At 37.7% G+C, this 13,762-nt stretch overlaps 2 protein-coding genes across 3 annotated transcripts; both read right to left on the reverse strand.

The window, feature by feature from the left end:
- Window positions 1-27: 27 nt before the first annotated feature.
- On the reverse strand, window positions 28-6,817 carry LOC306713635 (putative polypeptide N-acetylgalactosaminyltransferase 8; the record flags this gene model as incomplete). Its single annotated transcript, XM_079183404.1, has 11 exons — window positions 6,463-6,817; window positions 4,377-4,617; window positions 3,442-3,608; window positions 3,072-3,255; window positions 2,783-2,980; window positions 2,134-2,248; window positions 1,208-1,393; window positions 906-1,043; window positions 528-623; window positions 282-449; window positions 28-192 (listed from the first exon to the last, which is right to left on the reverse strand). The coding sequence occupies exons 1-11, from the start codon at window positions 6,653-6,655 to the stop codon at window positions 28-30; spliced, it is 1,851 nt and encodes a 616-aa protein (XP_079039530.1). The 5' UTR covers window positions 6,656-6,817.
- A 2,738-nt stretch (window positions 6,818-9,555) lies between these two features.
- rad51ap1 (RAD51 associated protein 1) lies at window positions 9,556-12,746 on the reverse strand. 2 transcript variants are annotated; one of them, XM_079183423.1, is made up of 9 exons: window positions 12,472-12,746; window positions 12,335-12,381; window positions 11,752-11,887; window positions 11,243-11,334; window positions 11,075-11,161; window positions 10,811-10,945; window positions 10,535-10,720; window positions 10,217-10,354; window positions 9,556-10,117 (listed from the first exon to the last, which is right to left on the reverse strand). In XM_079183423.1, the coding sequence occupies exons 1-9, from the start codon at window positions 12,486-12,488 to the stop codon at window positions 9,993-9,995; spliced, it is 963 nt and encodes a 320-aa protein (XP_079039549.1). In that variant the 5' UTR covers window positions 12,489-12,746; the 3' UTR covers window positions 9,556-9,992. The 2 variants fall into 2 exon arrangements, with proteins under 2 accessions (XP_079039549.1, XP_079039548.1); XM_079183422.1 differs by having other exon boundaries at window positions 10,217-10,357.
- Window positions 12,747-13,762: the final 1,016 nt, after the last annotated feature.

Raw genomic sequence — 13,762 nt, forward strand, 5'->3', positions numbered from 1 at the left:
CAGTTTTGTGCCACAATGGCACGTTTGTTATCTTGCCGTCTCTGCCCTGCCCAGCATGCTTTGGTCTTTGATGACGTATTGTATCTTCCAGGTCTGACCAGTGCACTGCTGAACAACAAGAGTGTAATAGCCGTGGTCAGCCATCACAATTTCCAGGCATCTCTTTGTTGCTCTGTTCTGGATAGGCCCATCCTGGGAATAACAACAATAAAACATTTATTTTTCTCCAAAACAGACCAACCCCTTTGGTGTATATTTATATTTAAAACTACAATATTAACCTGTTTAAAATCCCACAACATGTTGAATTTCTTCTGCTTGGCCGTTTTGCACTCGTAGAGTCCCGGGTAGACTCCGGTGCCGGAGTCCACCAGACAGCGGTTGCTGTTGTACTTGTGAGATTTGATTCCACCAATGTAGAGTTGTCCATCGTTGCGATAATAACAGTGCTAAACCAAAGAACAATAATTATCCGCAAACGGACATAAACAGCAGTCTGTGTGCATGCAGTGACTCTCTGAACATACCTGAGGGCCGTAGAAGTGGCAGCCATATATAATGGGGGTGTTCCCAGGCGTTGGGCCTTGGTCAATGCAGAGATCTGACTTCACATTATTCATCAGCTGCCAACAGAAGCAGATAGAAAAGAAAGTAACACATTGAAGCAAAACATTAGAAATAGTGGCATAAAATAAACATAATCATCTAGCCATGTAACTTCCGAATACATTTGACTTGCTTTAAATATCCTAATGTCGTGGAAAATTGAGTCTTCAACAAGAATCCATAGTGGAAAATATCTCAAATGTGTTCCAAGTAAACCTAAACGAGGCCTACGAAGGATGACTTGACACCTTCAGATTCAGACTTCAAATGCAGCAACATCTGATATCGTTTCTACTCACCGCTCCATAACCGAGCAGGTTGTGCAGAGGGTCCAGCTGGGGGTAAATATTATCCAGATACCACTTAAAGGGCTTGCAATTCAGCCTCTCTCTCAGCTTTTTCCTCTCGGACACATCCCCAATGTCTATGCCATGGTTCTGTGGGGGAAATAATTAAAACCGGGACAAAGAAAAGGTCCACGGAAAGTAAGAGAAACAGCAATGCTTTTACCACAAGTCACATCCTCCACAGCATTATTTTATGAAGCCAAATTCATGTAATTAGTCAGAATTTATGTGATTAAGTCTGTGTCATGCCTCACCTCTAGGGGAAGGTTCCAGGCAATGTTGACATTGTATTTATATTCGTCCATCCAGACCTCCGCCACCCTCAGTGCATTACGCTTCACCATTTTACTAAAGTCTAAGAGGTAAGGCTTTTTGGCCCGCTCAATGTGGGCAATTTTAGAGCAAGGTATAACCTCTATGCTTCCTCCACACAGCCACACCTGCCAAAAAACAAAGGTCAAATATTTAAAATGAAGGTTTTTCAGGGCATTCAACACACTATGCATTATACTGTATGCGATTATCTTATTTCTATTTTCTGAACAAGTAAACATACTGTACAGAGTTCACAGCAAAATGCTACTCTCTAATGCTCAAATATACTTTTATGCCAATTTGATTTGAACCTATCCCAGCATACATTAGACAAAAGGTAAACATCCTCTAAATAACCAACAAAAGGTCCATCATAGACCCTCCAACTATCATGTATGATAGGAATTGTTGAAATAAATCCATGCAAACACCAAGAGAACAAACCGCTACACAGATGACCTCAATGACCCAAGGGCAATGCTAACACAATTATGTAAAGCAGGTTTTGTTCACCTGTCAGCACTTAAGACAAAGCACACCTGAGGCTGAGGGGAACGTTGTCAGTTTTGCAGGGATTTGATCAGAAAGCAAAGTATTTGACAAAGTTTTGACCTAATGATGGTGCTAAATGGAAAGTCAGAAGATCACCAAAGTCATTTAGAGCATGGATGTATAAAGAGACATCATCTGGAGACCATGAATATTTGGTATAACCATGAAGTAGTTGACGTTAGCGTGGCTAAAATCAGGTACCCTCTGAACAACCATTGCACCTCTACAGCAAGCTTGATGGAAGATGAAGTGTGTTTTTCAGACTCTAACGATAGCGTTTTAAGTCACTTTGGAAACACCCTGTAAATCTCACCCGGATGCCGAGCTCCACATTCTCGCCGCCGTATATTTTCATTCCACCATCAAGGCTTCCGATCTCTCCAAAGAACTTACGATCAGCTACAAGAATCCCCATGATGGAGGGGCTTCTGAGGACAGAATTACACACAGAAAGAGCCAGAGTTGTAAACAGCAACCGTACTTCATGCATTGTCAATGCATTCTGCATATGAGAGTAATTAGTGTGGTTAACAGGTCACTTCCTCAAAGATTGAGATAGCCGATATCGTCTTCCACCAGGTCCAAGCAGATAAACAAATAAAAGCTGCTTTTTTTTTTTTAAACAGTAAAATAGGTTGCTTACATGCTGGCAAATACAATTGATTGAGGCTTTGATTGCTGTTCTATAAAATAACTGTCTGCTCTCAGAACTAATGTCCCAGTTTTATAGAATAACCCACAGATTTCTAATTTTTTTTATATCTTCACTAGAAGATAAGTGGTTTGCAGGAATGTAAAATGCCAAGACGTTTTTTTTGGTGACTGGGTTTCCATTAAAGGAACAGATGTGAATGGTCGTGATCTAACTCTCAGAGAATCACATTTCCCAAAACGCCAAACTATTCCTTTAAGTGAGAAAGTCTTTTTGTGTGTGATTTGGGAGAATGAATTCTTAAACTTACTTTCCAGGTTGTGAGTCGTCCTTTAAAGCGTACCACTCGGGTCTGAAGGACTCGTACATGCACCACAGAGCCCAGTCGAAGGCATCTGCTGCAGCCATGTAGGGAGTCAGTGTCAAGTCATCATAATTGACTTTGTCGAACACTGGTGTCAATATCACGGTGCGGTCCTCTTTAATCCGAGCTAACAGCGGCTCTGCCCTGGACACACAATGACAGTTTGACTTAAGCTTCATACTGAAAAAGCCCAGCAAATGAAACTGATGTAAAAACTCAGATCCCTTAAACCAACCATTGTATATGGACTTCTATGTGAGCGTCCAAGATGGCCACGACGTCCCCCGTAGCAATCTGCCATCCCGACAGTCTGGCCTGGGTGAGGCCGAGCTGCTCCGAGTGCCTGACTTTCTTCACCAGGCCTGGACGCTCCTCGTGGATAGAGGAAATGTAGTCATCCAGTTTCTCCTTTAAATCCTCTGCAGAAAGTAAAAGTAAAGAGTAATCCAACATTAGTCTAAGCTGTAGATTCACATTAAATGCCCATGGTAAATATCTTGTGTAATTTGGGTGAACTGACCCTTTAAAAGCCCAAATACCCCATTGAGTAATCTACTGTAGGATGGAAAACAGAGCCAGAGACACGATGTAGCAGGTTGACGTACCATTGCTGCTGTGGTCGTCCACCAGTATGATTTCTTTCAGCAGCCGAGCTGGTGTTTTGTCTATGAGGCTGCGGACGGCCCTTTTGATGATAGAAAGAGCTTCATCCAGGTAAATTAACACGATGCTGATGGAAGGCAGCTCCTCGGGGTACTTTTTCTCAGCACAACTGTGAGAGGAGAAAAAGTGGTCGTTTTTGTGTTTGTACAAACCAATGAAATTTCAGTGGGAAACGTAGGTATTAACTTTTTTGATGCATGTTCAAATGTTAAATCGATAAATTTGTATAACTAAATTAAAAAGCTTGTCTGAGTTAGGGCTACAACTAACAATTCGTTTTATGATGAATTAAATCAGTCAAACAAATGCAACCATCGTTAAAACCAAGTTTTCTTGTTGCTGGTTTTCTCTGACATGCTATTTAGTTTACTATCATAAAAAAATAAGAAAACCAGCCAATTCAAATTTGAAACGTTTCTAAAAGTGTAGTTTTGCCATTTTTGCTTAAAAATACTTAAACAATTAACTGATTATCAAATTGTTGACAATTAATTTTTTGATCATTTAACCAACCACTGATCATTTAGGATATTCAAGATATACAGACTGAAAAAGAATGTCCACTAACCTCACATGCATTCAGCCTAAACATGTTAAGTGCACCTAAATGCATTAAAGGTTTGTCAGATGTTTTTATGACAACAAAACAAATTAATTTATCATGTCACAAATAATGTTCTTTTTTTTTTAATAGTAAAACGGAATTAATATTCTCTCAGAAAACATATTTTTTTAGAGCAAATTAATTTGGGCCATTGAGAACGGTTTTAAAAAGTAATGTTATTTGTGTCTCATATAATGAGGCATCATAAAGCAGCCCATAAAGCAGTGTGTGTGTGTGTTTTATCAGTAGTTTATTACAGGAAGTTACATTCACCTGCGTGGCCTGGTGTCAGGGATCTCTCTGTTGAGGGGCAGCCGGTCACTGAGGAAGGCGTTGTAGCCGTAACTCTGAAACAACGTCTCGGCCTCCTTCTGCTCCTCCTCTGACAGCTCATCGCCCCACTTGGTGAACAGATACGAGTTTGGGTACAACTTCCTCACCACTTTCTTCTCCTTCTTCACCTCTGCGTTGTTCTGGTTCACCGGTTCCTTTTCAAGTTTATTCATCAGATCGACTGTTGACAAAACAAAAAATCTGAGTATTTGTTTTACCATTATTATTCTGCTTTGTTTGCCAAGTGTATAACTAGCAGATGGTTTAACAGGTGTCCCACCCTGAAACATAAATAGAGGATGAGCCTTGTGTCCAGAAATCATCTTTGCACTGGTGTGGTTTAATATGTGCAGTCCAAAAACATGCAACATATGTTTTTGTCAATTCATTCAGAGTGGCTTTGTGGCACAAAGGCAGTAAAACTGCCTGTGCCAAAGCACACCGACTGTAATCCTGCGGGCTTAATATGTATTTATCCAGAAAAGTTTGGCACACCTCACACAGCGTTGCCAAGAGCGGCGAGAAAAATATATCCAAACATGCGGCCCGATCGGGAATCGTGTGCTATGACTTTTATAAGAGATTCGCCCAGCGGTTTTCCCGAAAATCCTGAAAAACGGAGCAAAATCGCCCCATTGACTTGAATGGGGTTTCGGCGTGAAGAGAGCAAAACAAACACTAAACTTTGGACCCATATTGACAAGCCATACTTTACGTTTTAAACTTTAAATCATTTTTCTATGTTAGACAAAACGCTGGACGTTATTGAGCCAAATGGACATTTTGATAGCTAGCACAGTCTTCATGAAGTCACAGATTAAGTTTCAGGAATATTTGGGTCTGTTTCTGACTTTATAATCGGTGTGTATTGCGCAGTTTAAAGTGCGTGATGTCACCGCTAGAGTGAAGAAGAGCTTGAGATTCTTGTGAAAAGATATATGTCTTTTGCCACTGACTCCACAATTTTCACTCTTCATGCATAATTTTTCGATTTTAAAGTAGCTAGTCTTGTCCTTGTCATAGAAAAGTGACTGTGGAATCCAACAGACTTACACATTTGGCTCAGGGAGCCACAGAGCGACATGAACTCCAACCAACTGCTCACTACACACACACACGCACATGCACACGACTTGGAGATATTCAGTCAAAGCCATTGTTAGACCGTCTGTCTGTCTGTCTCACTCACTCACTCACTCTGTCTCTCTCTACTCTATCTATCTCTCGGTGTCTCTCTCTATCATACAGTCATTTGGGTCTTATATTTTTTTTTTTTCAAGACCCCCCCCCCTCCCATTTCAAAATAAAAGCCCCACAGAGTGAATTCTAACTTGAATACTTGTGATGAAGCCTGTCATTTAATAACCTCTGTGTTTGTGTCAAACATTATGAATATGTCTCCTCTCCCCCTCTCTCACCCACCCAGTCCCACCCTTTCAAAATAATAGCCCCATAGAGTAATTATATCTTAACATGAAGCTCAGAATGAAGTTTGTACAGAAATGATGGGAGCCATTTGTGGACTGTCCATCACGAATACAAGATTCAATCCAAGAGTATGAATCTAAAATGCAGAAAAGAGAGAAGCGATATCTCAATCGAACCTCAACGATACTACCGGTAACATCGGCGTGTGTAGCTATATATTGCGACGTCTTCGGGCAGTAGAAGCCACATTGTCAAAATGTCTTGCGAAATTTTCTAGTTCAACATACTGTTTTTTTTTTCTGAAATTGCCCTAATAATTGATTTGATGATTTGCAGGTAAGTCATTGGTTGAAAAGTTAAAGTTACTTCATCTATAAATCGATTAACAGAAACTTAATTTGTCGCTATTAGGTTATACTTAACTTTAAAAAAAACGAATTTAATACTGATTTAATCTCGACATCGACATCTATAGACTTGCAAATCACCACTTCAGTGCCTAAGTATTTGAAACACAACAAGTTTATTTAGTTGAAATCAGATTTTGTACTGAAAAAAAAAGAAGCAGAACAGAACCAGCTGTTGTCCTGAGACTCACGCAGCTTGTTGATGTTGGTTTCCATCTTGTCCATCCTTTTGAGCATTCCATTACCCCTGATGGAGTCATTGTAGTGAGCCTTCTGGAGTCCCTCCGAATGGGTATGAACCTCCCGCTTAATGGAGCCGAGGTATAACAGAGTAGCAGCCACGGCAAAGGCCAGAAGCGATCCTTTAATCCAGCCCGATCTCATCCTGGTGCTTCTCTGCAAGTCATGTGCTTTGTTTCTTCTTGCATTAAAAGAAAAAGGAGGAGAGAGTTCTTCCTTGCCTTTAATTCCAGGTGCTCTCTCTTTCTCCCCACCCTTTTTACACAGATACTCACACTCTTACATGCATTAAGTCAAGCACATTGAACCGCTGTGTAACTGTTACCTGATAGTCTGAGTCTGAGGGTCACATAAGATTTGCATTACACCAGGTGTATATAATCAGCTGTTAACTGGGAAGGAGAGAAAACCAGCAGTACTCTGCAGGTAACAGGAACAGGACCAACGGACAAATCGAGTACAACATTACTTTTGCTCGAACAACAACCTTGTTCATCCACTCCGCTAACAGCAGATAATCAAGCTGACAAGCTGACTGTTTTTTAGGTTTGATAATGCTAAGAACCAGGTTTTTTTTTTATATTAAAAATCGAATCCATATCATGTTTCTCTTGTATCCTATGATGCTCCCATCTACAAAAAAAAAAGTGGGGGGAACACATCAACACAACACAAGAAATGACATATTTAGTAAGTAAGTTATTTAGTTTTATTTCTGTTTTATCTCCCGGCTTGTTGGTTGGTAGTGTCCACTCTCCTTTAAAAGGTTATATCATATTAAAAATATTACATATAATAGTCTTATAAATCATATACAACATAATTGTCTGTACAGTTGTATTTTTTGACCATCCTAAATGAACGCAGGTGTGGTATGGTCTTATTTTCATAGCACCACTCAGCAATCACAGTTAACAAACAGCCGAATGTCGATCTTTCATTCTGACAAAGTTACTCACGAAACACAAAACTGAAAAACGAAATGCACACGCCCTCGACCAAGGTCCATATTATTATTGTCTACAGATAATAAATGTTATTATCTTTCCTTTCAGCCTGCTTTCTCCTACTGAACTACACCCAACCTTGGTGCACCCAAAGAAATGTAATAGCTCTGTTTTGTAATCATTCACACATATAATTAAACTCCGCCATCATAATTAAAAAGACAATTTATGTTTTGATGATGTCATATAAGAAGTCATAGTATAGGATGTCATAAAAAAGGTCATAAGAAAACATTGCGTGGTATGCTATAGAAAATGTTATGTAAATAGAAATAGTGTAGTATGTTTTTATCAAGAACTTCATAGTATAGCATGTCATATAAAATGTAATGTAAAAATTCAGTGAAATATTATATTATATTACGTCATTAAAAGTCATGGTGTAATATATCTTAAAAAATGTGATGTATAGTATGCCATAAAATATCAAAAGTCAAAGTATGATATGTTGTAAAAACTTCAGAGTGAAGTATGTATGAAGAAGTCATACAAAAGTTGCAGTATAATAGCTCAGAAAAATCATTGAATAGTATGTGGTGAAAAAAAAATCAGTTACATAATATCGTAAAAAAGATCATGGTATAGTATAGTATAAAAAATACCATATTATAGTGTGCCGTGAAAAAAGTAATAGTATAAGATATCGTTAAAAAAAAGGTACAGTATAGTATGTAGAAAAAAGTGATAGTATACTTCACTACTTCAAAAGTCATAGTATAGTATGGCATAAAAATGTAATAATATAGTACGTCACAAATTGTCATGAAAAAGTCTTAGTATAGCATATCGAAAGAAGTCATAAAAAGTCGTAGTATAGCATGTCGCAAAAAATGTCATAATATTGTATGTCGAAAAAAGTTAGAATATAGTAGGTCAATAAAAAAATGTATTATAGTGTCATAAATAATCTTATTTAAAAAGTCATAGTATAGCATATCATAACAATGACATATAGCACGTCATATTAAAGTATGTCATAAAAAAAGTAATTGTATTGTATGTCATTACATAATCTATTTTACACTCAGTCACATGTAATATTGTGTTCATTACTTGTGGAATTTACATATTTTTCATTTCTCATAAAAGGACCTGACATGAATTTAATTTCATATGTATAGTCTTTGCATGTCCAGATTCCATGTTGGATTAAATCAGTTTTTGTTTATTTTTCATATTTCTTTGGTGTTACTTTCATAATTTTACAAATATTTAGTTTTTTTTGTGACAGAATGAAATCAAAAGCATTAAAACTATTCATTAAAGCGTGTGGTTGTCTTATTTCATCATGTTGAGTTTTTCCATTTTTTTAATCCCTACCCATGTTAATGTTGTCCATTTACCAGCTGTTGAACCACAAACAGGACACTGCATCCTTGTTCTGACACACCACCAACCATCTGTCCACCTAATGTTTGCATTTGGTGGTTGAGTAGCATGTAAGCCATATCTCTTTATTCTTACTTTGACATTCTTATCGAATCTGCAGATTGATGATGTAAGAGTAAAAGGTTCCAACCCCTTCATCTGCTTACAGGAAGCACTTCAGTGTCCAGAATATCAATCAAACTTTGATCTCGGGCTCAGCACTGAAGTGACCCCATCAAACGCCAACAATGGACGATCTGGGCTGAATTTTTGTAATCTAAGAACATAATCTTTTCTTACATTTATCGAAAATAAGGAGAGTAGATTAACGTAGACCTTACAGTCCTTTAACTTTACTCCTGCTGCTCTTAAACTAGATAAAATCTGCACACCAGCTCCTCTAAACAATTGTATCTCTTTTGTTTGGTCCGTACAAAAACAAAGGCAGATGTTGTTACCGGGGGACTTCAAATTATATTATGGCCTTTTCCTGAACCGATCAGTCATCTATGAATAATAATAATGTGTGAAATAGATCTTAGCAGACAAATAAGTCAAGCAAGCCAAACACTTTATTGAATACAGCATAGCTGCCAATACTGTCTCATCCGCAGATCAAGGTCATCTTAAAATGGATGTAATACCCCCTGGAGACACAGCATACAAAATTAAACTTGTTTTAAATTGTATTTAATAGATATATGTACACAATATACAGTGTTTGCACAGAATAGGAAAAAGGGAGATTATGAGACTTTAAAAAAGGGATGATTTCTACTTTTCCACATTCAAGTAATACCAACAACAGTTTAGTGAACTCCCATTGGAATCATCAAAGAAATCTACGGACACAACTGCTGCACTGTTATTAAGATTGACATTAATAAGTAATTATAGCCACCAGCTCTTCGGCCTGTTAACAATGTATGGTGAAATAATAGCGGGAGATGCAAGTGGCCTCATGGAAAGATACATCCTTGGAGTCACTTTATATGTATAGCTGTGAAAACAGAATTGAATATTTACAAACATCTTTTTTTTAACATTTTTTTTTAAATAAAGCTAAAAGGACAACACAAACCGACACATGCAGGGGCATTAACAGGTCAGTGACTCGAAACACCGGGGTGAAGAGGTTTGACTCGAACGAGACGGGACAGCCCGAGGCGCAGACCCTGACCTGGAGACTTCACAGCTGGACTGGATGAAGTGGGACTCCTACCAACTTGAGCTGAGGAGGAAAAAAAAAAAAAGAGAGTAAAATTAGCATTCAACTTACTGAAATATACCATTAATGTCTCTAAAGGTTAACATCACTGCTGGTGTTCACCTGGTGGGTTCCACTTGGGTATTCTGCCCCCTGTTGGGCTCAGAGGTAATACAGGTTTCGGGGAGGAAACTGTGGACGATGAAGCAGGTTTTTTGGGTGCAAGTTTGGCCGTTGGAGGACTTCTCACCGGTGTGGAAGCTGCTGTTAGACAAATGATGAAATTAAATTACAGTTACGGTCAAAAACTTAAAATGTATTTCTATTGCCACATATATTTATACACAAATACAGTATAAATACACAAATACACATTTGTCACTCCTGAGCCACAGCCTCCAAAAAAAATACAACCTTCTTTGAGGAACTTCAAGAAGCTACCTGCTGCCTGTGATTTAGACTTTGATGGTTTTGATGCTTGCTTCTCTTCTTTAGAGGCAGGAGGAGGTTTGGTCTTCTCGTTCTTGGCAACTTTCTCCTTCTTTTTTGTTTTGCTGACTTTCTTCACTGTGAATTCTTCATCTTCACTCTCGGCTGGTTCACTGAAATCTTCATCACTTTCTGAATCTGGAAAGATGTCAATGTTATCGCACTGATGCAGAAAATAGGTAATTAAACAGAAAGCAGATGTTTAGGGAGTGATGACAGAATGGCAACCTGGTGTCAGTTTGGGCTCATAGTCTTCATCTTCATCTTCATCCAGAGGCTTGTTCTTCTGCTCCTCAGGGGCTCTGCTGGCAGCTTTTCTTTGTCTGGAATGGGACTCCTTTTCTGATGTGATTTCATCCAGGCCTAAAGAAAACAAGGAAATTAACAGCTGCAGAAAATGTTGATATCATTTCTATCCTTATCAAACAAGATGGAAGACTAATTAAATGTGCAATAATAGATGTACAGTGAGCAAAAATAAGGGGGATTTACCCAAAACTGTCAAATCCACACTGCAGTTGGACAGGTGCGCAGAAGTTGGATCTGTGTTTTCATCTACCGGAACTTGAATCGTGACATCTAGAGAAATGTCACATTGATTTAAGTTGACAACTCTTTAAAAATAGAAAAAAAATGTATGTTTTCAAAGATATATCATACCGTTACGGGTTGAAGACTGGTCCTTTATCCCACCTCCATTATTGAGCAAGGATAGTGTAATGGCTGCTTCTAGTTCTCTTTCTAATGGTCTTCTGTGAAATACAAGTTTCAAGCCATGATTAATGTCTGGCCGTTTAAAGATTTAGAAATTTTACTTTACTCCTCAAATACTTTAAGAAAAGAACTAACAACTGGAAATAGAAATAAGATCTTATAACTACGCACTACTGTCTATGTACTAGAGAGAGATGAGAGGCCAAACTGAGACTTTAATCCAAACAAACACCCATCCAAGTTCCCTCAAGTCACCTATTGCCTTGTTGAACATAAAATTATTTACATATTGTGTATTTTGTTTTTTATTGGCAACAAAGTTTTCTGTTGCATGACCAATCTTGATTGAAACTGAATTTGTTATAGCTGGCTGACAATCAACCAACTCTGATTACTTATTTTCTGTGCTTTTACTTGGTCCATACTATGTTGCATTATCTTGTCTACTAATGTACCTGCTCTTCTGGCTCGTTGCGGATTGTGAGTTGGACTCCAGTTTGGAGGACATGCTCGATGATTTACTGTGCTCCTGTTTCACATCTTCCCTGGTCCTTTTGCTGGGCGGAGCCTTCACGCAGACAAAATCGTCATCTGTCACAACATAAAGCCAGAACATGGAGATATGTTGGTGCTGTAAGAAGACCGAGTCTGTTAGTGTATACCGTTTGTGTACACTCATGGAAATCTCAAGAACGGTACAAATGTGTTGTAACTAATGGTGCCAGCATAACATTTTAATATAAAGTAAGGAATGAAGTATTTGCGCAGGCAACATGAAATACTATATTGTCGTTGTAAACAAAGTCATGGCAGAGTAAGTCATAAATAGTCATAGACTACTAGGTCATAAAAGTCAGTTAGGTACATCATAAAAATGCCATAAAGTCATAGTATAGAATGTCATTGTGCTATATATATATATATATATATATATATACACATTACACACTATGCTTATATATACAAATATATACGCACCAATAATACATATATAATACTGCTGTATAAGTAACATTGATAGAGGCAATAGTTTCTCACCATCGTCAAAGTATTTCGCTTCAGAGTAATTCACGACCTTCGTCTTCCTGTGTCAACAGTAAACAACATGTTAGCATTCGACAGACAATATCAGGCAAAAAGAACACGAATAGAGGTTTAAAAAGTACTTTACAAACCTTGGTGGTCGGTCCATTACTTGTAGGATCAAGAACTTTTAATTAGCTAACATTAACCACAGCAACGTGAGGTTAGCTGTAAATTAGCGTTAAACACTAAAAAGACACGAGCTAATGTTTGTTACCAGGAGAAGCTAGCCTAGTTGTTTCAAATGCTATCTTGCGTCCGATCATTCACCGAGGAATGTGTCTCCGACATGTTTAACTGTGATATTAATCAATGTTTGTTTCGTTGTATTGTTTTTTTGTTACACAACAGTCAGCTGGAGCGCTTCTTCTACGCGTTCAACCAGCCCGCCTGAACCGAGCGGAAACGGGCGGAAGTGACGTATTGCGGACGAGTATCACGTATAAACCTATGCGCACATTGGGAGCAGATTCGTTTCATTACAAAAAAATAACTATTTGTGGCTTTTAAAAAGTAATGTAAGACTAAAGCGTAAAATAGTTACTGATAGAACTTCTTTGCAGGCAAAAATATAATCACCATGAAAATAACTTAAATACCAATTGTTTTATATTTTTCTGCAAAAGAAATTGTGTCGAATCCGGTTCTGTTAAATACCTTGGATTTATCGCTAGCTAGGTGAATGGACTGGACTAAACCTTAAGAGCTGTGCTCTATCTGGTCAGTAATTTGTGTTTTTGGACACTAGATACGTTTTTAAGAAAGTATAAATATATGTAAACATTATGTATATTGGTCCTCATGAATTTTGTTATGCTGTGTGTCTGTAAACAGCTAAGCACTAGCTTAAAATGTATAAAATATAGAGGAACTTTTATTATCTTCTCAATACATCAAAATACTATTATGAGAGTATTGAAATATGCCTATCATAATTGTTTATTTTGTCCAAAGAACAATACAAAAAAAAAAGATATATTGTTGTATTTCAGTGGAACCGACTTTTATTTGATTATGAAATTGTTGCAGATCAATTTGTATTGTATATATATGTTGAGTAACAATACATTTCAGTCATTAAAGGGCAGATATACTGCATGTTTGAGGTAATTTACTAGCAGTGTCTTCATTACACAGTCTGTCCAGCAGAGAGCACAGTTTATTTTCTATCAACTGATTTATCATTATTAAACCTAATCAAATATCAGTATCTGCCTCCTCAGTAATCTATTATTGGTGAAGCTCTACTTAACATACAAAATGACCTTTAATTACAAGTATCAAAATAAAATCAGTATTTATTCAAGTAAATGAATGGCGAGGACAACATATGCTACCTGTCTCTGTGCTTCCGGTTCTTCTGAGTAAATATTTTTACCAGTA

This window comes from Pholis gunnellus (assembly GCF_910591455.1).
Source record: "Pholis gunnellus genome assembly, chromosome: 22".
Taxonomy (NCBI): domain Eukaryota; kingdom Metazoa; phylum Chordata; class Actinopteri; order Perciformes; family Pholidae; genus Pholis; species Pholis gunnellus.